The sequence below is a fragment of the Antrostomus carolinensis genome, unplaced genomic scaffold (genome assembly GCF_000700745.2).
Source record: "Antrostomus carolinensis isolate BGI_N321 unplaced genomic scaffold, ASM70074v2 scaffold21682, whole genome shotgun sequence".
NCBI classification, from domain to species: domain Eukaryota; kingdom Metazoa; phylum Chordata; class Aves; order Caprimulgiformes; family Caprimulgidae; genus Antrostomus; species Antrostomus carolinensis.
In genome coordinates this window covers 24,106-49,154 of record NW_010300440.1, presented here as the reverse complement: position 1 = coordinate 49,154, position 25,049 = coordinate 24,106, and the positions used below count along the sequence as shown (strand labels likewise).

At 35.2% G+C, this 25,049-nt stretch overlaps 1 protein-coding gene across 1 annotated transcript in view; it reads right to left on the bottom strand.

Annotated features, from left to right (window-relative positions):
- Positions 1-10,000: 10,000 nt before the first annotated feature.
- Positions 10,001-25,049, bottom strand: part of GABRA1 (gamma-aminobutyric acid type A receptor subunit alpha1) — a 37,546-nt gene continuing 22,497 nt past the window's right edge. The window contains exons 6-9 of the mRNA XM_010163146.2: positions 21,206-21,349; positions 16,023-16,175; positions 13,220-13,422; positions 10,001-10,539 (exon numbers count right to left, since the gene is read on the bottom strand). Of these exons, the coding sequence (XP_010161448.1) occupies positions 10,234-10,539; positions 13,220-13,422; positions 16,023-16,175; positions 21,206-21,349 (806 nt within the window). The 3' untranslated portion in view covers positions 10,001-10,233. The remainder of the gene's footprint in view (positions 10,540-13,219; positions 13,423-16,022; positions 16,176-21,205; positions 21,350-25,049) is intronic.

The window sequence follows — 25,049 nt, the reverse complement described above, 5'->3', positions numbered from 1 at the left end:
AGTAGTTTTGCCTTTCGGGCCCCCAAATTGATTTTCTTCATCTTGGCATATCTTTATAACTATGCACCTTGACCTATTGCACTGCACTGGCCAGCAGTGGCATAAGTGGAAGAAGAAATGTAAGTCAGACTGGTGATTTCTGAGATATCAGAAGTGACAGCTTCATGAGTAGAGTTGAGTCAGTTTTTTTGAAATGTATTACAGCTGGGAATCAGTCACTGTAGAGGCTGTTCAAACTTAGGAAACTTTCTTCTCTATGAAGAAATTACCTGAAAGACAGGGTATGTGTCTACCCTGTAAGTATGCAACCCAAAGTTGTTGTGAAAGTATTTTAGACTTTTGCTAATAATTTCATAAACTCTGTGAGAACCATTTACCTCCAAAAATTTTACATTTTTTAATTAGAAATATACTGGGATGAAAAAAGTTTCCATAAAAGGTATTCTTGGTTTATTTAAAATTCTCTTTTAAAAATCCCTAAGCCACAATATCCTTCTACATTTTGTCTAGTATAAGCTAGACTTCTGGCTATCAATAGCGGATTTCTTTGCCAAGATTCCTAATATACATAACCATATACTGTGGTGTGATTTCCATCTCTTCCTCCTTTTTTTCTAATTATCTGTCTCTTACCTCTTTGTACAACAGTCACTGCTGAGAAGTCCCAATCACTCACCATAGATTCCAGTTGCTGTTAGAGCTAACAGCAATAATACTTCGCTGATATGTGACATTTTTTTCTCAGCAGAATCTAAAGGTCATACAAGAAGTCTGGGAGAGCAGAGTAGATCTTTACCTGATTTCTTCAAACCCAGTGAACCACAAGATAATTCTTCCTCTTAACTTTAATTTGTTTAAAGAGGGAAATATTAATTCAGAGCATTTGTAAGGAGATCTGAATCATTATTTCCATTTTACCTGTGAAGCAATGCAATTGTACAAAAAGTGACTTTTCCACATTCACTCAGAAAAAACCTCAGTAGTTTAGGTCCTTTGGAGAGTGAAACCATAGCTGAACCATTGGATTATATCACTCGAGTTATGGTGGTGTGACCATAGTGAATATTTTTCTTCTGATTGTGCAGAAGTGGACAGAAAGCTATATTTAGATGAGCAGTTTCCTAAATCCCAGACATCATGAGTTAGCAGTTACTGTTACTAACAGGTCATGGTCTGGTCTGCCTTTTTTTTCACCTGTGGAAGTCTGTTTAGTTTCTTGGACAGATAAGTGATCTTGGCCTACATCCAATGTTAATGGTTTCTTAGCTTTTCTGATACCCCTTAGTTTAACTCTAGAAATTATAAAATTAATACAGTGCACATTTAGTAAGAATTATTCAGTCATAGGGAATGATGATTTCTGTGAGGACTGTTGGTCCCTTTAGAACAAAGAGTGGACAACCTTCTGTAGCCCTTTTCAGCTGTAGCATCACCTCCTCCCCATCAAACAGATAAATATTTTCACTGCCTGCCAACCTCCTCTAGCCTGTGTTAAGCTGCTTCATCTCTGACCTTACAGTCTTCTTGCCTTCTTTCTGGTGTTGTATAGGTAAAGTTTCTGTGTCCTAATTTTTCTCCATGTACACTGATGAGAACAATGCGTTCATTCTAACTGTGCAAAGGGCTTGCACTCTTTGTGTAATGCCTCAAGTAGCAGAGCTGAAATCTCAGGCAAGTTCTTCTCAGTTACTATACAGAAACTAGTAACAGTAGAAATAAAATATATTTTTTTTTTTTATCTGGGAGTGGGGATGTGATGCATTACAACTGAGTTTCTGCTGTGTTGGTTTCTGTTCAAGATCCTTCACTGCGCTGACCTTGAAGACAGTTTCTTTAGTGATGTCCATCATCTCACTGTAGTTATGATGTGAAGAGAAATAGATTATTATTTGCCATTCGTACTGACCATACCTTCTGATATCATCGGTCTTTTTATCTTTTAAACATGCATTCCCAGCTATTAAGTACTCGATATAATAAAACAAAAATAATAGCTAATAATCTGTATAGCTTGCTTGCAATAGAGGTATAATAGCTTGTCTGACATTTTTTAGAGCCAATATTTACCTTTATCACTGCTAAGTGCCTCCTGAGACTCATTATTCATGTAATTCCCATTAAAAGGCAGTAGTAAAACAGCCTGTTGTCTTACAACTCCTTGTTGTTAAGTACTCTATGTTCAGTAATAAATACATCAGCTTGTGCTACACCAGAGAATTATTATTATTTCTTATCTCTAGACATTTATAAATAAATGAATCATGTTTATTTATAGACTTCTTTCCATGTGTGTCTTGTAGTACCCAGATAAAACTGCTTTTCTTCAGGTATATGGTCATATTTATTGAAGCTTGCTTATTCCTTTTGAACCTAAGGCTGTAACAGAATTAATATTCTTGCTTTTTATGTCTTTTACTTTTCAATTAAACAAGGATGATATTTAGGAAAAAAAGTTGTATTGCAAGATACTTTATTTCAGTTCTAGAATAATGTGATAGAAATACTTTACAGAATTGAGTTACTTGAACTTCTCACTTATTTCTACTGCCATTACTAAGGCCTGTTACAGGAAGATAATAATTAACTTGTGTCTTTAATTTTTCTGATCAATGGCTCTATGCAGATCTATAACAACCATCAACTTAAACTTCAAGCTCTGGTAAGAAAATATTTTGCAGTAATGTGAATATAACCAGGAATTATTTTTCTCTTTCAAAGACTTGAAACCATGTCTGTGCGGCTTACCAATTAAGTATTTATGGCACCGTTCATGTGTCTGCAAGAATAAGATTTTTAGCCTTGTGTTCTGGCAAAATCCAGACTTCGAAAATGTTGATAACAGAACTTGCTGCAAAATCTAATGATCTCTTTCTTGCTTTCTGTTATAATTATTTTTATAGCATCACTGTTATGCTTTTAGAAGTCATCCTATGCATGGCTAGAAATACTGGGTGAGGTTTCCAAATGCATCAAGCACTCATTTGATTCTGCTTTTATCCCCTTGGAGGGGTTTTGTTGTTTGCTAGGAGAAGGCCAATGCTGTCTGGGGGGTGCCGGGGTGGATGATGGATGTTAATCTTTGGGACTAAAGCTATAAATATCTGAAAGTGAACTTTCTGGTTTACCAGTTCTCTATATTATCAATAATGATCTTTTTCTTGTGTCTCAGTGTTATTAAAATTAATTTTCTCAATTTTTATACTTTTTGGGAGTTGCAAGCAAAAAATCTTTCTGGAAGCAGACATTTTCAGCCCTGCCACCTGTGTTGGAAAAGAATGCCTAGGTTAGTCACTGACAAACTTAACCATTGAGATTCAGTAACTCAATGACCATAACAGAAGCCCTTTGCATTCTTAGAAAGCTGCTAGTGAAATCATGGCTGGGATCCTCTGGAAGTATCACATGGAACTGCAAAAAGATTCACCTTCTGTGGGAATCTGGCTGTCTTTTGAGGGAGGAGATTAGATACAAATATAAGAGAAGCGCACTCAGGTGTGAAAATTCTGGTTTAGCAGGCAGTTAAACAGTGTTTCAGTACATATATTACTCTCATATATTCAGTACATATATTACATATATATACACTGTATCCTTTTAAACTGCTGACATGGGATGTGTTGCTCTAGTTATTTCATTTATGTTTTCTTCACCTACCCACAGGCAAGGTAGTTAGGAGGCAGGGCAGTCACAAACAAGATGGTAAAGGCCCTAATGACCCATGACCCCAATTTGCTTGGTCTAAATTAGCCCAGTTCCTTACAAATCAAGCACTGGTGAGGCAAGCTAGGCAGGAGATGATAGAAATGTGCAGAAATCAGCAGACAGTAGTTATTGTCTTCTGAATAGCTGTATGTAGCAGTTTTCTTTAGTTTGATTTGGTTCTCGTATAAATGAAGAATCAAAATCCTATCCAGCTCGCAAAGTTTTATGTTAATCTGCACGTTGTTTTGTTGTGTGCATGAGGCTTAACTGAGTATTATGTGTAGTTACAAAAATATTTCATGTTGTCATATTAAAACTAATGTTTTATCCAAGACTCCCACACTGTTCTTTCCTGAGATATGCAGCCTTACCTTTGGGAAAAGTGTCCCTCACTTCTCCATGCCTACTGTAGCTGCTCAGACAGAAAAAAGATGCAAACTGAAGTTGAATTTCATTAGTTTTTGTAGAAAAATAAAATCAAAGCAAAAGTTTTGTCTAAAATGCCTCCTGAAGCTATCAAAATTAACAATTTCATCCAAAAAGGAGATGGCCTTTTAATTTAGTTGATTATGTTTAATTGAAAAATATTATTTTTCTTTCTTAAATTTATTTCACTACAGCAGGACCTAACAACTGGCAGGGATTTTTTTTTATTTTTTTTTATTTTTTTTTTTTACTGTGGCCTCTATTGGCTTTTTCTCTTATTCAAAATGTGCATTCATTTACAGGTTCTTGTCTGAAATCCACTTTCCTGTTTTTGTAAGGTATTTCATAAAAAAATATACTTAAGAGAAGGATCTTTCTATTGTAGCTTTACTAGGTTTTACCTTTAGATGACCATAAAAGACTTTCTTCTGGTTTTTTTATTTTTTTCTGGAATTTTTCATATCCTTGTGGTACATTTGTTGCATTAATAAATATCACTACAATGGAGACCAATCCTAGAAGATTATAAACCACTTGTTTAGAAGTATGGTTCTGCTGCTGTGGGCAGTAATGGAATAAGAGCTCTAAGTATGTGGGTTGTTTTAAAGAAATTTGCATTAATCCCATAGCAGCTAATTTTTTTTATTATTATTATTTTTTTCCTGTGAGGCACTTTAGTCACCTGGTATTAAGCAGATGATGCATATGTGTAAAACTATCACAGTGCAATCTGGGTAGCCATTAGCAAACCACTTCTAAAAAAATTTAGCATCTTAGGCCTGGTTCAGGTCCTTGGGCTTGTACAACTTGAGGTTAATTAAATACTTCATATATGAGGACATTTGCCATTAATCATTTGGACATTAATCATATCTGTTTGCATTCAAATGCCCTTGATTGGAGAAAGAGTTCAGCACATACATCTTTCCTCCCTTGACAGCACACTCAGAAAAGCAGTGCCCTGTGGTCAATCTGTACCTGTCTGCAGGTTTTTGGGAGTGTAGTAGTCTAACTTGACTGGCAGCTAAACACCACACAGCTGCTTGCAAACACCTTCTCCCCCTCCACCCCCCCCAAGGAAATAAGGGAGAGAGTTGAAGGGGTAAAGGTAAGGAGGTGATTTAATAATTGGAGTAAAATAAACTGATAATAAAGATGATAGTAATAATGATAATAATATATCCAGTGAGTGATGCACAGTACAATTGCTCACCACCTGCTGATAGCAAGAAGAAACTGAAACTGCAATCCCAGAAGCGTAAGCCCGAGTGATCCACAAGATAATCCCCCCAGCTTTCTGGGCAACCCTGGTTAATATACTGAACATACCATGATATGATATGGAATATCTAATTGGCATATCTAAATGCCAATTTGGAGTTTTGCTAATTACGACACTTCCCCCCTCCCAGTCCTTTGCACTTGCAAACTAGCAAAACATGGTGACCTTGGACTTCTAACAGCAACTAAAAACCTTAGTACGTTATCACCATCCTTTGCATAACAAATCCCACACTGAAACTAAAACACAGTGCTATTCTAGCTATGAAGAAAAGTAACTCTATCCTAGTGAAACCAGGACAGAGGGGAAATGTCTCTAGTCTTTGGGTTGGTGAAATGCATGTAACAGCTGCGCTGCAAGTACTACTCAGAGCATCTTCAAATGTCCTAGAGTCGTTTAATCAAGTTTATCAGCAGCTGTGAAGTCATCCTGCCTGTCTGGATGGGCCTATAGCCAGTGTGAACAAGCCTATAGAAACTTGTCCTTTCAAGGCTTTTACCTCTCTTCTTGTATTTGATGTAGTTTGTAATCAGATGTAACATGACAGCAACAGCTTGACAAGATAATAATACGCTTCACTTGCAAAATTGATGTGCTAAGACTGCAAACACATTTTTATTTAAGCTATGTTGTGTTTATGCATAGCAGGAGGAATTTTTTTTTTTTTTTTCTTCTGGGGATCTGCTATAGAAAGTCTGAAGAGATCTTGAAAGTATGACTGATATTTTTACAGCTTCCAAGAAAAAGTTTACTTTCCCCAGTCACACTAGTTTATTTGGACAGTCATTCAGATACAAAGCACAGACTGAAAGAGGTTCTCTTATTATTTGCTGCCTGAAGCACGTGTACCCTGTTTTCTAGCCATTGGGGTGTTTCATAAGCTTTTACTATTTACCATACTGGTGAAAAGTGGGAGACAGATTAAAAAGGGAATCAGTTTTTTCAGATCTCACATACTCAGTCCAAGAGAGAGAATATCATTAAGAAAGTTGTTGGTGTTGTAAAGAAAAGTTCTTGGTCATCAAGAAAGTCCTGCAGTAGCTTCTAGGGATGATCCAAGAAAAGCTGGAGGAGTTTCCCCTGCTGATGTAATATCAGAGTGAACACAGCAATGCCATGTCAGGGTGTCATGCTGGACTCTCTGGTGAATGCGAACCTGTCATCTGACAAGGCTGTTTTTCCACTTTCTGAAGCTGAATAGTGTTATATATTTTTCTGAGTCAAATCTTGTTGCATCTAGACTTTTTCACTCATTTTACTCAAATAAAATTCTGCCTAAAAATGTCTGAGCAGTGACAAAGGAGATGTGAGAATCCCCATGTATGCTCTGCATCTGGCATGCGAACATAGAAGGTGGGTGTTCAAACAGTGTCACTTGCCACTTTCTTTACCATACTCCGCCAGAAAATCCTGTGTGGATTTCCTTAGGGATTCATTTCTGTGGAGTTAGTAGTAGGAGGCAAGGAACAGGGATTCAGACTGCACTATCCTCATTCAAAATAGAGGAAAGCATAATAAGTTAATTGAATCTGAGTCCATATTAGCATAGTCTTTTCTTTCATTTTGAAGAATCCTTCTCTAGGACTTGTACTTAAGAGCACTATGAATATTGTTATGTAAATATATACACTTATATCAGCCTTTTCTGCTTTGTATCCTTTAAGACAATTGATTGTCTTCCCCTACACAAGAGCATGAGCCTTGCTTTCTGGGAACTTTTCCAAGAAAATCTGAGGGCTAAAATGGAATGATTTTTCCTCTCTCTATATTTTAATATGTGGGAAAGAATGGAGAGTTAAGAATTAAAATTTTCAAGCTATACATAACGCTTGTTTGAATGCTATCCCCACAACTCACTAAATAAATGAAATAATATTATTTTATACAGCCTGGGGTTCTCTTCTAACAGTTTTTCTTAATCACTGTATTTATTTAAATAGTGAAATCTATAAGAAATAGCCTCTTTTTTTACTCTCAGTCTCTGGTTTATCTGCTATTTTATCTGGGAGACAATGCATTTTATTCTCTTAATACTCTATATAGTATTCATTGCTATAGTGTTCATCTGATTCAATTAATTGGTTTAGTGGATATATATTGTACAGACTAAACTATCTTTTTTTTGAATGCCAAATCAGATTTTGAAAACATTCCTGTTGTTATATTTATCCCTGGAAAACACTGGACAGAAAATTGCATCTATTAAAACTGCATTCATTACCGAATACACAGAAACTAAGTTTTTGAATGAATAGCAGTTTATTAAACAATGTGTCATAAAAGGGAGTAACTAAAGAAAACCAAAGTAAAACATTCACTTTCATTATTGAACATTTTTAGCTTTATTATTATAATAGAATTACAGTCTGACATAAAATAAAGAGCTTTTGCTAAACTCTGTAAAGCAATACATGCTTCTGCCATAAACAACCTCTATTAGATTTAGGTTTTATTGCCACATCACTGCACTGAGGTGCAATAAACATTCAATGTCATCTTTTTAAAATTATCCCAGGAGTAAACAGAAACTGTCCTCTATAAGAGTGTATCAGTATTTTCAAGGAAGACTTACTATTATTACATGGTTTAGCAAAGCATTGTAAAAAAGCTACATAGAGAATACTTTGTCTTTGATAAACTGTGCAATCAAGTTTATACAGTATAATACTATTGGCATAGACTAACTAAGAGGTGATATAATGCAATCATTGCATAGCAAAAAGCAGACTAGTTACGTAATATTCACATCTAATGTGCAAAATGCAGACCAAAAGGTAGCTATGAATTGCTAGAAAGATAAAATGCCCTAAATGAACACAATAGTTTAACGCCAAAAATAACAAGATAAACAAATACACAGAAGTTAAAGAGCCATAGTTTATTTTTTTCTATACATGTATCTACACATGATACCAGAAGATGAAACATCCCCTTTTAATAAGCTCCAATCAGATAACTTATCAACTTTAGACATGACTAAATGTTAGACAATGAAGCATTATTTTAAAAAAAACCCCAAAACAACAAAATACTTATCTAAATAAAACATTAACTACTTCCTTTTGTAGATAAAGCATGTCAACTTTTTGATTTATTGAGAAAAAGTTTAGAAAACATTGCCTATGAAATTTGACTCACTAGCTGTTTTTCTGGAGGCTCATGTAGCACTGTTTTAAAATTCATTTAATACCATGTATTATGTGGGTTTTTTAATTGATGCTTGCAAATATCCACCATTCTTTCCATCTCTTTGAAAAATCTTTATCTGAAATTTTATTTCTAAGAATCTGCAGTAATGATACTGACTATTATTTTTTAAAGGGAGCACAATACCTGCAAAATGGACATCTTGTATTTAAAGCCCTTACATATTATTCCTACAAATATATTGCTACAGTAAAAATGAAATGTAGTAAGTTTACTCAATAAAATCTATTTTCCTGTACATTCTTTTATATGACTTTTTTGTATTTAATGCTACATATATTACATCACTTATTGTAACAGTTATGTATCAGCAAATATAGCAGTAATATACAGATGAACTTCTGTCTTAACAAATATTTCACCATTTTTACCTACCAAATATAATTCCATACTTTAGTATTTATGCATGACCTGAGCAGACCAGTCATTAATCTAATAGTATACATTGGATGACATTGTCAAATTGCAAGCTACTGTACACTTAACCACTTTACAAATTGAATTAATTCCAAGCACTTTCTGTGTATGTATTTTTTAGACTTTCCAGTACCACTGATTTTTTCTTTTTTTAATTTAGGCTCTAAATATGTTTTATGAGCTTTTAACAACATATTAAGAGCTAAGAGGTGAATCCTACACAATGTTTTAAGAACACAACTTTAAAAAAGTAAAAAAATGTACAATCTCATGCTGCATATTTACATATATTATTTAAATACTATATTTTGTCTTTCTGCTATCCATAAATCTCAATCTATAGCTTCTTTTTAATGTATCATCTTATAAAAGAATACATTCAACATATCTAGAGCTTGCAAAAATTGTTTTGTTGGTTTTTTTGTTTTAACTCTAAAACATAGTGATGAGTAAAAGCTATCTGTAAAAGCATCCAGGAATTGTTTGAACTACACAGGCATTAGAAGGAACTCAGGATCTGCACTTGATTGTGCAACTGGTTTTAAATCTACTCCAGTGACAACTTAATGCTTAGAACAAGACTGCAGTAAGACAGCAGATTAAAGCATTTGTTACCAGTAGATCTTATGTGCTATACAGTGACAAACTGTACCTACAGTGAGTAGATTTCCTTTTTATTTAAAGACCATTTAATATTATAAGTCAGGTGGTTTGGAATATAGAAGAGAAAAGGAATTAGGAAAATAATGATCTTATGGGATTCAGCAAATGAAAACCTTCACATCCTTGTAAAGATTATAAACGTTAGTCAAACAGATGGTACGGTATAGCGTGTGCATCAGGAACATCATAAAGAATATTTTCCCACTCCCACAAACCTTTGAATAAAAATATCTTTTTCACGTATGTATACAATAACTTTGGGTACATTCAGTACTAAGCTATCTACTTTTTTTTTTCATTACTCTACAACTCTTTCTTATTTTCAGAATCAGTTTTTCAAGGTATATAGTTTATATTGTTCTTTCCCTTACACCCAGGTTTTTTTAATATACAGATATATTTTACTTTCTCTTAAATAAAGAAACCTTTATTTTCTTTAAGACAGAGGCGATGAAGCAAATGGGAATTACTGTATGTGAAAATGGGAAGCAATTCCCAGAGCAAAAGACAAAACAGAACTATACGAATAAATGAGGTTATTGATGTGGAGTTGGAGCTTTTAACTGGGGCTCCCGGTTTAAATAGGTAGCCCAATAGACTAAGTTAAAGATTCCAAAAAGCAATGGGAAGGCTATTCTTGATAGTCGATCAATTTTACTGACGCTGTTAAAAGTTTTCTTGGGTTCAGCTTTTGTTTCTGGCTTAACTTCTTTGGGCTCAATTGTTGCACTTTTAGCAATGGTTGCCAGCCCAGGGTCCCTTGCAATATTAGGGGTATAGCTGGTAGCTGCAGCAGTGTAGGTGTTATTTTTCTTAATTAGAGGATCCTTCACTTTCTTTGGCTGAAGAAAGAAGAAAATGTTTTATTCTCACTGCCTTCTCAACAGATCAGATTATGAAAAAGCACCATAAATGTTTGCAGTTAATCAAATTTATACCACAAATTGTAATAAGCTGTAAGAAATAAGTTAATGTCTAGATACATGACTCATGCAAAATATTTAGGTGTAGACAAAGACAAAATCATCCATCTAAGTTACTTGTACTAGTTAAACCAAATTAGATGATGGATAAACTATAATGAGGACTTATAGCTAGGCTCACTGATGGACAAAATTACCTTTAATGGTAACCAACAGTGACAAACCACTCATAATTCAATATTCCCTTAATCAACTGTGCTTTTTGACCAGGACACAAACTTTAAAAGACACTGAATTTCTTAATGTATCTTTCCAATATCAAGACAAATAATGTTATATGATGCATTCTAACACAGATCATACATAAAAATATCCCATAAAAATATCCTCCTACCAATATTGCTAAAGGCAGAATGTACTGAAAATTTTTTATTGATCAGAAAGACTATAAAGTGGTTTCCCCTGGGTCCTTATGTTTTCTATTATTCTACTTCTGGGAGGATGTACTTATAGGAAAAAAAATAAATTTTGACATCTGGGGCTACCAGTTGGAATTCAGCTGTCCCTGTTGCAGACAGTCCAAACCCTGCCTCCAGCCACCACATAAGGATAAACATAGAAGAGAGATGTAGTGAGTCATTAAGGAGGTGTAATATGACAGTAATATTCAGCTTAGCTTGAGGCTAAGGAAAAGCTTCAAATTGTCTTAGAATATTTATGCTGGATAGGAGGAACAAACATGTTGAAAGAAAGTTGGGAAAAAAAAAAGGCAACGTCAGAAAGACTTTTTTGTTTTAGTTGTCTGTTCTTGAGCAAGAAGGCTGCTAACACACTTTCTGAGTAGGAAGCCAGTCCTGTTTCCTTCTCAGGCAGATACTCTAGTGAGCAGCAATAAATCCAGCAGGCAAAGAACCACTTCACAGAAATCTCAGAGGAGACCTTTTCTATAGATTTAAATGTCACAAGGAATCTGATTCACAGAAGTCCTGATTATTAGCCAGGGTCTTAATATTTCTCATCAAATTCAACTTTATGAAAAAGTAATGTGACAGCTAATTAGAGCTCTGGATGTTATTGAGCAGCAATACTCTGCCCACCATTAGTTTGCCTTGCTTGCCTTTCCTTACGTCTGCAGGTAATGCACTCTACCAGATACAAATATGTCTTTGCTGACTTATATCAAATGACACATAAAGACCCTTACCTCTTCTGGAATGCAAAGCCATAAAGCTTCCAATGTTTTAAACAATGTTTGAATATTAAGTTTATATTGGTGTGGTTTTTTTGGAAAATGTAATTTTCTTTAAAACTAATGAAACAGCTGATTGTTGTAATTAGGTTACAAGGTAGGTTATACTAACAAGGCAATATTTAACATTTAAGGATTTTGTTTTAGTAATACAGCCCATTTTTTACAACAGATATCATGAAGATAGGAGCACAACAAAAACTGAAAACACAATTTTCACCAGCAGTCATGCAGCTCATTACTGTAAGTTTGTTTTGTTACTTTACTCATTTGTTCTATAATACCTTTGTATTAGTTGTCATTATGTAAATATCCTAATTTTATTTCTGTTTCCCCACTGCAACTAAAATAGCAAAAAAAAACCCCAAAAAACAACATACACTCCTGAATCAAATATATATATTCATGTACCAATGTTTCTGTACATCTGTTCCTCCAAATATTTATTCTGCTGAATCACTAGTCTCTGAATGTTCATAATAACCATTTAGGGAAGTTAACAATCTCTTTCAAGATCTCTCACAAAAAAAAAAAAAAAGCAACAAAAAACCCACAAATGAGCTTCCTCACAGAAGCAGCTGACATGATAACTCATTGGAAATAGGAAACTTTCTATTTCCTCCCCTAGATGACCTCAACAATCTCTTGGTACAGATGTGATTTACAGACCAGGTCTGATCCCAGAGCAAAGGGAGTCATTGTGATGTCTCTCTATTGAATTAATGGAGGTACAGATCAGGATTGTACCTTCCCAACACAACTCTCAATGCTTTCCCCAAAACAAATAATTTTTTCCTAGAGACTATGAATTAAAAATAATATTTCTATTTTAAAAAAACAGGGAAATAATAGGAGGCAAAAGAAAGGAAAGAAAAAGTCCTGTTGGGATATATGTGGTCATGATCACATAGTCATCCTCCTGAAGTTCATGCTGGGTAGCAATATACTTTAGAAACTGTCAAATACAGTAGCCACAAGAATTTTTTTCTACATTTATACTGAGGCATCCATGTTTTCTCTTGCCCAAACACTAGAAAATTAAAAAAAAACAAAACAACACACTTATCTTTTTTCTGCTCAGTCATACACGTCAAAATCTCGGTGAAATTTTCAATTATTAATAGCATTAAGTATCATTCAGTCTGTCAGAAGTAGTATTTAGGTACTCAGTGTCTAAATAATTATTGTTTATGTGTAGAAATGCTGTGTGCAAACACATGAGGAAACTTATTTTGAATAATTACTTACTATTCTAAATAATAATAATTTCTACCGGCCTCAAAAAACGCCACATAGTGACCAAGCTAGACACAGTTATGACCTGTTGGGATAGATATTAAGTGGCGTTACCTTTTCAGGAACGACGCTTTTGCCATCCCATGCATAGCCTCTCTTTGTGAAGTAATTCACTGTTGCAAATTCAATGAGTGCAGAAAACACAAAGGCATAGCACACCGCTATAAACCAATCCATAGCGGTGGCATAGGCCACCTTGGGCAGCGAATTCCTTGCGCTGATGCTCAGCGTAGTCATTGTCAGGACAGTTGTCACTCCTGCAAAGCAAACAGTTTCAGTGTCTTTAGATCACTGGCTATATTTTGCGTTTCATTTCTTAACTGTTACAATAGATGGGAAAGCCTTATCTTCACCCTTAAATTTTATAAAATTCCTCACTTAAGTTCAGTTGCTAAGGATATCAGATCTCAAGTTCTGTGGAAGTTGCAGGATTTTCAAAACATCTTTTATACCTTTATTCTTTGATATTGCTGTAGTAGAATAATATTTTTAAAGTTGAAATGGAAATAGTATTTTGAGTTGTGGACTGGATACTACTTTATGCTTCCTAGTATTTGGAGAATCATCGTTGCCATTCCTTGCGCATGCTCTGCAAATCATCCTTCAGATGTAACAATTTAACATTTTCAGTTCTTTCTTGCAACAGTTTTAAGGTATTTAGATAGAAAACTAAAAAAACTTGCTGTTTTCATTCAGCTTAAATGGTATATTCTCCTTCAAATGTATACTCAAGTGCACCAAGCTTTATGTGATATTACATTTATTTGAATTAATGGTTTTACAGATTTCTATCCCTTTATTCACTCATGCCCTGAAAATTGCAAAGACTTTATATAAGAACAATAGTAATGTAATTTGCATTTCTGATATCAGAGCTTCTCACTGCTGATGAATCTCTTCCCTTAACTGTCTGTAGAGAGCAAGCAGGACTATATTGAACTTGATCTGCTTGCAGATGTTTGAAAAAAAAAAAAAATCTACAAGTGCAGGCTAGGCATTTACATCAAATCACATGTCCACAAGTTACCTTGACAACTGCAATGTCATGCTTTGAATTTGTCTTGCGAGTTCGTCTTTGCTTCACTGAGAGTTAGTGAAAATGTGCAGTGGTCTAAAATAGGCCAAATCATGAGCAATGTATCTATGTGCTGGTGTAGAGAGTTTGAATTCTTAGAGCCTAATGAAGAAGCAATTTATCTTCCCTCAGAGACAACCTAATCTTGTATTTGACTCATTACTAGTGAGCTTATATTTCTCTTACGTAGTAGCAAAAAAGGATTTACAATTTTTATTGTCTGTGGTACTAAGCAGGATAAAAGATGTAAGTTGTGCTTCTGTATGATATACATTCATGTAAAATTTTATGAAACTGTTTCATTGCTATTAAGAACTGAAAAAAGCTATCTTGATACATAATGATAAAGATGAGACTATTTACTAAATAACTATCTTCTAAAAGGAAAACTTTCAGAAATGTGTGGATTCTTGAGCCTGTGAAGATAGCAGCTTGAACATCGTGAAGTTTATATATTATTCATTGTGAGACTAGGAAGCTTGTTCTCCATCTAGGGACAATGAAGTATAGCATTTCAAACTGATCATCTAACATTTCTTTTTAAATGATATCTGCAAAAAGAGGTAAAATAGTTACAATTTCAATAGCTTTGACTACAGAGGCCCATAAAAGTCCCAGGTTAATTCTCACTAAGTTGATGATAAAAATTCAGGACTAATTTTAGATGTTAATCTAAAGAATATTATGTAAATCAAATTTAATTATACTGTGGTCTAAACCATTCTTCTGTAAATGCACATCTGTGTATCAACAGAAAGCCTCTACTTGGTTCATGAGGTCTAAGGCTATGCAAGTTGTGACTGATTTCCAGAGGCACTGGGAAACTAAAGCACAGCTGTGAAGACTGCCAGAAAAGGTCAATAAAAATAGCTCATTCAACACGAGTTTCAGAGTCTGCATTTTTTAACATCAGGCCTTGTGACTCTCTGGCTTTGCTATGTCCAGTGTAAATGGGTAAATCATCTGGAAAAGCAGGAGGGCCCATGACATCCTGCCCCAGCAGTGCCCTGAGGCAGGAAAACTCATGTAAAAGTCAGCTGGTCTGTGTGTTCTTCTACATCCTTCTGCCAAAGGTGTTCAGGTGTCCCATCTGAACATTGCAAAAAAGACTAGGTCACATAGCAGAAATCCCAGATTCTATTTTCCTTAACTGAAAATTTGTTACAACTTCTTTTTTTTTTTTTTTAATTATGTACTTTACTTGGATTAATATCTCTAAAGAATATGCTAGTTGTTTGTTTCTAATTTTAAGACAGGCATTTGCAAGCAGTGGTTAAAGTCCTTTAGGTTGCCTTCTAACTGTGTTCGTTGAGTGCATCTATTCACCACTGTAAGCACAATAAATTGTTACTGATTTCAACAGGATACCTTTAGTAGCAGCCTGCAAAAGGGATTGATTTTTAAGATGAGACTTTTTAAAGGGCCTAAGGATGTCAAATGACCAACATTCATTGATAAAAGCCTTTTTGATAGTCCCCACTATGAATGCCACTGCCATTGTCAGAAATGTTTTATTAATATACTTATTGTTTTGGAAAAGTTGAACTGTAACAGATAGCTTAAGATGTTTTTGGGTCTCTTTTTATAATTAGCTTAAAAGTTTTGGACCTAAAATCATCTTCTACTACATCTCTGCAATGAAATGTGCTAACTGTTGTGTACTGCACTATGTCCAGGCTCATGCTGTTCTCTAATATTGTGTGACACATAACTAGTTTTACCATAAAATTTCTTAAACCTACTTGACTTAGGTTTGCCAAGCAGTTTATAGGTCTTGCTTACCAAACACAGTTCTTGCTGGAACAGATTCTCTATTAAGCCAGAAGGATACCTGTGACAGTATCACTGTCATGATGCATGGCAGATAAGTCTGGATGACAAAGTAACCAATCTTTCTCTTCAAATGAAAATGCGTAGTCATAACAACGTATTCCCCTAAAAACAAGAAAAACCATAACGTTAAAGCTTTTATAAATATACAAAATAGAGGTCTTTATACGAAGCATTTTGAAGCATTTTTTCATTATATTCATCCCTATTGTAAAAAAAAAAAAAAAAAAAAAAAGTCCTCAGATCGAATTGGTTCAGCTCTGAAGAGAACATTTAATAAAGCAGGTTCTGAAGTTTGATAATATACAAATAATGCAAAACTAGGCAGTTCTGGGAAATGCTAATTAGATTTATATCTTTTCATCTCTGCAGAGTAGTGAATGAAAGTCTGCATTAACTGGTGACTGTTTAGGCCTCTTGTGAAAGGTTTTATTCCATTAGAAGATGGAAAACCATCATAATATACACTTGTGAACATCATATAAAAACTAAATCGAGACAGGCACTCAGAATTGTTTCAGTCAGGCTAGGCTTACGATGGAATAGTTGATGTGATTGTGTCTGCATTACCACTGTTTGTGCTTTATGTACTCTGAAGAGTAAGTGTCTAATTCTGCTCATTCAGTACTTTGTTAAATTATTATTCTCTCCTGAAGTAAATGGACGATGCAAGAATAACACAGAATATTTTCATTAGCACTAACTTTTTGGGTGCAAAACATATGAGCGGGGTATTCTAATTGCAATTGAAAGGAATTGTAGGTATTTATATAACTCTTACTATAAACCTTTTCTGCCAGAGCACAGCAAAAAATGCCTTGTTTTCAGATCGTTATTTACATCATTGAAAATGAATCTTGAGAAACAGTACACTCAAAAGATTGGAGAACCTATTGTTGGGCCTCTTTTTGGAGTAGACTGATTCTTATTATGCAATAAACATCTTAGGAAAGAAACAGGTGGACATGTAACTGAATGGAAACATCAGTCTAGATTAGAGATGACATGAAATTACTGTTATTCTATTTTAAAATGTAGTCAGTTGGAATGAAAAAGTTGCTCTTGTACAGGAGAAGCTTAAATTGCATTGAAAAGCTATGTCTAGACATTGACTGCTTATGCACCAAGCATGTCGAATGCCCTTTTGTTTAATTCTTCAGTCTAGAAGAACACTAATTTGAACATTCTTGCTCGATGTATAACCCTGAGGAAAGCTTATAAATAAGATGTGACAATACTCCTGGTATGTTTCAATATAAAAGACAGTAGCAAAGGGGTAAAACAGAATAAATTATAAATTGAGAGATAAAGCAACCGATATGCAAGGAAAATTTTATTTCTAAAATAGGACTGGCAGAAGTAGTATAGTGGGCATTTTTACTTGAATTCTACCCACCTTTCTTTAACTTTCACTGAAACAACCTTCTTTTCCTCTGTACCAGAGACTATGATCTTATGAAGGATGCCAGCCTTGGCTAGAAGAGCCAATAAATTAATTTTATCTACTAAAATATGACATGGGAAGCTATTTTAATGCAATCAGATATAGAATATTCACAATGGTATGTCAGAATTAATTCAGTTATTGTAGATGGCAAGCTAAGAATACAGAGTGAACACACCACTGTACTCTGAAGCTTTATTTAGCTGCTTTTAAATTATCAAAGTATTTTTAACCTCTCGAAAATGAGAACAAGATTCAAAGTATAAAGGCACTTAAAGATAGGGATTATTCCCATCTGTTAAGCATTGCAGCAGGTCTGAGCAAGAAGTCAGCTAAGGGTAATGCCACAAGGAGTGAATCAGGCAAAGCATAGGCCTAGAATAATGATACAGTTCAGTTACAAGGCAAAACCATGTTTTTAAGTCTCCAAAGTACAAAAGGACTGCAGTCATTTATTAGAAGACAGCAGATCTTTGATGAGATTTATTTAAATAACTGCAGGACATTAAAGTACTTCAGTTACTTACTAAATTTTTAGTTTCCCACATTTCATGGCTTTCTTTAAATGAAAAGCATAGCCACATTCGTAACAGCTGCTAACTGCTACCTTCCCAACAATTCTTCTACAAATAACTGTGTTGAGTAGATAAATTTGTTTTTATTTATTCCATGAAGTTTAAATTAATTTATATGTATTACACAAATATGAAGCACTTAAAAGTTGTCACACAACTCCTTCATCTATATTAACTTATATGTTCCCAGTGATTGTCCACATTTAAATACTTCCAGTGCTCTGGAAGAGTTTGTGCCTGTGCTCACCACTTCTGTAGCTGCAGTTTTTAACCAAGCCTTAATTTTACAGTGTATCACAATCATTGACACCACATGCTCAGGTGGTGTAAACTAACCTGTGTTCTTAGAAGAAAAGAGCTGATAATTCATTAAAGTTGCATCAAACCTATTACTCAGTGTTCTGTAAACTATTTGTAATAAACCCAGTTTATCAGATGAGCATCTAAAATGCTCATCGCATCAGATGCATCTAGAATGCGCATCACATCAGACATAAGGTTTGAGTTGGGGACTGAGTTTTAGCTGTAATAATACTTTTTCTATCACTGTAGGCAGGAAGTAATGCTTTCCTTGCCATTAATTTAAAATTAAGTATTTCTCATTTACTACTTATGCCATGTAAACCAACAGAAAAACTCTTAAGAACACCATCCTCTCGGCAGATTTACAGAACATCAGAAAAAACAAAAACAAAAAAAACCATTGTGACTATAAATCCTGATGATTCTCAGCACAAAACAATGTTTTTAGGGTGACAAAATAATTCTATGTAAATAGAAACTTCCACAAGCCTTTTAGGCATCTGTTAAGGTGCTTACACAAACAATCATTTTAAACTCTTTCTGAGCCAATATGAGTCAGTAGTTGGAGAGTGACATATTTTTGTATGAATTTTACATACAAGTTAAAAATTGATGACTTTCTGCTTAAGCAAAACAGCAGCAACAATAATTATTATTTTGTTTACTGAATACTGTTTTTATGTGTCTAGTACCTGTACATTCCATTACCAGCATAGATGAATAACTATGCTATAAAAAAGTTTTGTTCTTTCAAGATTCTCTTGTAATTAAAAAAATCAGTATTTGTAGTTCTCTTGTTCTAGACCCACAAATAAGGATAGCAGATGGCCTACTAGCAAAGGAAGAAATTAAAGAAAAAAAACCAAACCAACTAAATCAAATGCCTACTTTATGGATTCACCAAATCATTTAATAGTTTTGGAAATGTTTAGAGTAACCCAGTTGCACCCAAATTCTTTGAAAATATGTGTCTGGAATTCCAGACAACTATAAATATCATCTTAAAATTGCCCAAGATGATGTATATTCCTCTAATGATCCACAGAATCAGCTGCACAAGAGTTTCATTTTCTTGTCTAATAAAGGTGATGAGAACTCTTAAGTGAAGATTGTCTTCAATTCCTTCTGTCTTTTTGTCAGATGAGTCATCATCCACAACTATGAAAGTAGGGAAGGATTTCATATTATCATTTCATATGTCATATCTTAAATCAGAGATGATCAGTGGACAAAGATGTGCTGGAGGATTATCTGCCCGTCTTAATTTTTAGGGTGCTTCTCATGTTACTATCTAATTACCCTGAACTCTGTCTGGTATTATCTGTTTGATTTGGACATGTTCACAAGCTTAAGAGTCTCTCTTGATTATCCTGCCACCCTTACAATGCATGCAGCAAGCAGAGAATTGGCAATGAGTGCAAAAGGCAGGCACAAAGGTTGCCAAGGTCTCTCTGAGTGAGTAGCTTCTGAAGAGAAAGAGCAAAGAGCTAGAGATCCTTGCAGTTCTAACAAATCCTATTGACTTTTCAGCAAAGGGCAGGTAGTGTGAATTACTGGCTCCACAAAATTTGATGGCAACATTTCCAACTGTGGCCAGGCCAAGAGTTCTCCCCTTTTCTTTGTACTTGTCTGATGTACACCTATGTGCACAGTAATGGAAGCAGTGAATCTATGGGAGCAGCTGTGTTGATATTGTTGTTATGGAAAGTCCTTATTACTACCATCCCACTTACTTCTTTTATGATTATACTAACTGAACAGAAGCTTCCGAGTAAAACACTGAATATTGGTCCACTAGAAACTTTTGCCTGTGAGAAATTTTATTGGCTTAATAGAGCATATGAATATATTTTGGTAAGCTACATAAAAATTTCAGACACAAATTAAGGTTAACCTTAAATTGACTCACTTTCCCTTAAATGTTCATTAACTTTATGAATGACATGTTAGAAATTTGGATTATGTGGGTATAAATGTACTTCTCCAGTTCAGTCACAATGTTGGGTTCATTCAAAGCAATTCAACTATTTGTCCTAATGCAGTGCTTCTTTTAGTCCATTGAACAGTCAATCTAGTCAACACTTTGAGCTCTTTTTCATGCCCAGTTCTCCGTTTATTACTGTATTTAGGTCTTCATGCCCCTTCCAAAGTATCAAAAAAAAAAAAAAAAAAAAGCAAACACAAAACCAAAAACCAAATAATCTTGAAACACACACTGCAAAGTGAAAAATCAAAGGTTTTTAGCCAGCTTCATGGTTACAGGTATATCATACTCTAAATGTTGGCTATATTTCTGTATCCCATTAATAGTTTTGGAGTTAAAGCTGGTGGTAGAATTAAGACACTTAAATCCTGTTTGGATGTTCCAGATGGTTTTTAATTTGATGACATATTTTTTTCACTCTCTAAATACCTCCTTTAGAAACTATATGTTTGCTTTTAGCAACTTACTTCACTGCTTCCAGGAATATGATCTTTGAAGATTCATATTCTTACACATTTTTAAGCTTATATACTAAGCAGATAATACGATAAGAATATGAGGCATGCTTCTTTATAATGTAAATTACTGTTTTTTTCTGGCTAGATCTGTCATTACAGGAAGCTTTTTAATTGTTCACATATTTTAACCACGAGTTGAAGTAGGAAAGCAATCCTAGGATATGTTATCTTTGTTCAGAGTCATGTTTTCCTAATCTGAAACTCGTGTATTGCAATTTACCTCTCTCTTTGGTCTTTATATTTTTTCTCCTGCTCTATATTATGTTTTGGCAGTTAAATAGGACCCCTCCCAAAAAACCTTTTTCACAGACCTGTACTGGACTGAACAATTCCAGAGTCCACAGTTTGTCCAAGCAGATCATATTGGTTCAATCGAGAGCCATCTTCAGCCACAACCACTGACCTTGCTGGTTCCCGTGTCCATTCATACACAACTTCTGCTCTGGTATAAGCATCTAATTTAGAAGAAATACATCGCATTTCAGCTTTGCTCCTTCTATTGCCATATAGCTTTATCAGAACAATGTTTTGACCAGTAGTTTGAATATTAAATTCTCTTTAATATCCTGTAGAAACCCACAGCTAACTTACTGGAATTTTTTACCTATGGGAAATAGGACTGATTTTATAGGTCTGTCCATATGATGATTAGCTAAATACCTGCTGTAGGGCTGGATTAAGGTTGGTGCTCAGTGGCATGAAAATCTCTCTCCCTTACATCATTCCTACCTATGTAAAATCCGAGTAACCAGAAGCAAGAGTGAGACATAGAATTTCATGGGCATACGAGGACTCCAACTCTTTTTCTAACCTTTAACTACTATCACGAAAGATGAGCCCCAGCCTTTTCAATTTGTCATAGTGTGGTGTTGTCTGCGCCACTGTAAGAAAATAAGTCCTCAGACTGGCTTCGGTGATCTTCTCTTCATCAGCCTGGCTAGAGCTCTCCGTTTGGTTATCCTCCCCTCGCACTGTCCGTGCTGTATAACATCCATAGCAGACATTTCTGAGGCTGCCTAGGCTCGAGTGAGTTTAAATCTGTAAATCACAATTTTTTTTTTTTTTTGCTTTGGTTATTTCTGGGAAATTCTCACACTCAAGTTCACATTTATTTGAGTATTGAACGAAGCAAAAGAAAAACACTGTGGGCTTTGCAAACCTAAGTAGTCTAGTATGTCACATAGATAATTCAGTAGCATACAACCTAATGCCATTCAGCTGTTTTGAGCTGTTATTAGTATGTTATTTATGTTATTTCAGGAATCAAACTATATAAAAATATTTTTAATCTTAGTCCTCTTGTGAAGGTCTTCATCCATTTTCAGTCTGGAGTCAGCTCTTGCTCTGAGCAGTTACAGTGGGAGTTGTCTACCTAGAGCAGGGGTCCTGAAACTTTTTAAACAGGGGGCCGGTTCACTGTCCCTCAGACACTGTCGGGGGCCAGACTATAATTTGGAAAACAATTAACGAATTCCTATGCACACTGCACATATTTTATTTGTAGTAGTGCATAAAAACCAGGAAAAATAATACAATATTTAAAAGGAAGAACAATTGTAATCAACAAAAACAAATAATATTTCAATGTGAACTATGGGCCTGCTTTTGGCTAATGAGATAGTCAATGTTAGGTTCCATATTTGTCATTGCCAGTCATAGCAAGTGATGCAAGTGTTCGTCAGTTAGTCTGGATCTGATTGGAGATTTCAGATGTTTCATTCGGCCTCTCGCCCGCCACAGGGGGGAAGGTCGAGGACGAGGCGCTGGTTCCAGCCCAGTCCCAGCAGGTGCTTGGTTTCCCTCCGCCAACCCCCGGCAGGGGGGGCAGGGAGTTCTGTAAATAGCAGCGGGCTGGACTGAGGATCCTGGGGGGCCGCATCTGGCCCGCAGGCCGTAGTTTGAGGACCCCTGACCTAGAGGCATCTAGTGTCATTCTTCACACCTGAGTATCCAAGACATGCATGGGACTGCATGTGTGATCAGAACCTACATAAAGCTTGCACCCACCAAAGGCAGCTGGAAGCAAGATGGGACATCTTAGGGCTTCTAAAATGACACTAGACTCCTACTACAGGATGAAATTTTCCCTTGTTTCAGGACTGGCAAGCAGGAAAGGAAAAGGAGGAATCCAATTCACTTCACCTCATTTGTGAGTTAGTAATTTTATCTTATCAATGTAAGAGATAACAGTAATTGAAGAGGTGGTGTTGGATGGAGTGCACTGGTAAATTAATTGCATGGCATTTGATCTTGCACTACTGAAGCAGAAGGGTGCTTTTATCCTCAGACTTCATATTCCTCAAGCCCTGTAACATATACATAGCTTTTGGAGTTAATGATTAATGCAAATCTACGTCTTAATAATTCTGACCTTAAAAATAATGGCCAGAGTAAGTACAAGAATTGGTTTGCTAATCTAGTCACATAAAGAAAGAACGATAATAATAATATTGAATTTTGAGCATTTTACTTGTTCTGGAGCATAAGAGTAGTTTGGAAGAGAGAGGACTGATCTCCTGAGCTGCTGAGAACCACTGGATTGGGTTAGAGGGAAGGGAGTACACTCAGCAGTGCTGGAAATGAGCTTGCTGTGCCCTGTAACTGCCAGATTCAGTGCTCTTTTTAGCTTCCATCCTCATCTTCCAATTAAGATATTGCATAAGTAGCAACACATCCTTTTGCTCCTCTCACTGCTGCTTTTCAGAGTGGCCTTAGTTTTAAACTGACAATCAAAGTTTTGTGGTAAGAGCTGAGGAGAGCATCTGCCTTTCTGATTTTGTTTTGCCAGCATATGGCTTTTTGTTGTTGCAGAATCTCTTTAGCATTTGTCACATTGAATTTACATTGGAATAACCTCTAGCTTAAACTGCTATTTTGGCAAATCACTTTAGCCTTGGAGCTGGGTCAAACATTTATCAGCCTCTACAGTATGGGCAGTCCGTAGGAGACGTGCAATTCCATCAATATGAGGCTTTTCTGAATCCAGCTCCAACAAGTGATGAGTAACAGCAGAGGACACGAAAAAAACTCTTACCTTATTTAATACAAAACAAACAGAGCTGCACAAACACTACCTTGGGGAGCTAGTAAGTATAATATTGTAGTCTTCACTTAAAGCACGGCTTTCATGACAATTAAATGTCTTTTTTCAGTAATTTTTTCAGTCCATTAAGATGATTATAATGAATTTAGTTGTTTGACAGAAATGTCACAAATGTATTTAAATATGATTCCTACTGAAAAAAGTGGAAATTAAATATAAGAACTGGTTTTTTTCTATGTACAATGGCAAGTCTTGGTTTTGTATCTTGCTTGGGTCCAGCCATTTGTCCTGTGGGAGATATTTCTATTTCTATCAATAACTAAATATTGAGACAAATATTCTGTAATCTGATAACTATGACATATAATCTGGTGAGAAGAAGGAGAGTGGTCCAGTTTTAAGACCCTGTTCTGGACAGTGAATTTCCCATGCAGTTTTTGCAGTAAAACCATGTTACAGGAGGAACTCCTCCCCATGAGGTTCCCAGATTAGAAGCTCACCTGAATTCAGTAGGGGAATGCAAAGTTTCCCTGAAAACTCCTTGATTTTTTTCTCGTGGCCCTTCCCAGCATTTGGAGTTACTTGTTTTGCTAGATCCTGTTTAGGACAGCTGGCATGATAGCCAGTTAGTGTTCAAAACAAAACAAAAATAATAAAAATAGCCTGTAAAACATGACAAACCATGACTGCACTCTGAGCTTAGAATGTCAGTTACCACCTCTTACTTTAGTGTAAGAAATGGTCTTTCAATCAGAAATATCATTGATTGGTTTTTTTGTTCCTTTCTGAAAATTATGTATATTATGAAAATAATATTTTGCAGGATAAAAAGGAAACCAATTTAGATACAAAAGATATGCAGATACATTTGCCTTTCTTTTTGCTATCTTTTTTTTACCTTGTGGTGTGGTTTGGAGTTGTATTCAAATCCATGTTATCGATCTATCTATCTATCTATCTATCTATCTATCTATCTATCTATTTTCATTCATAATTTCTGCATCTCTTAATCATTTAATAGAGGCAAGATCTTTAGTAATCTGGAAAGCCATGCACTTTGGAACCAAGAGTACACTAACTTGGGACATAGTGGGACAGAAAGAACTCAATGT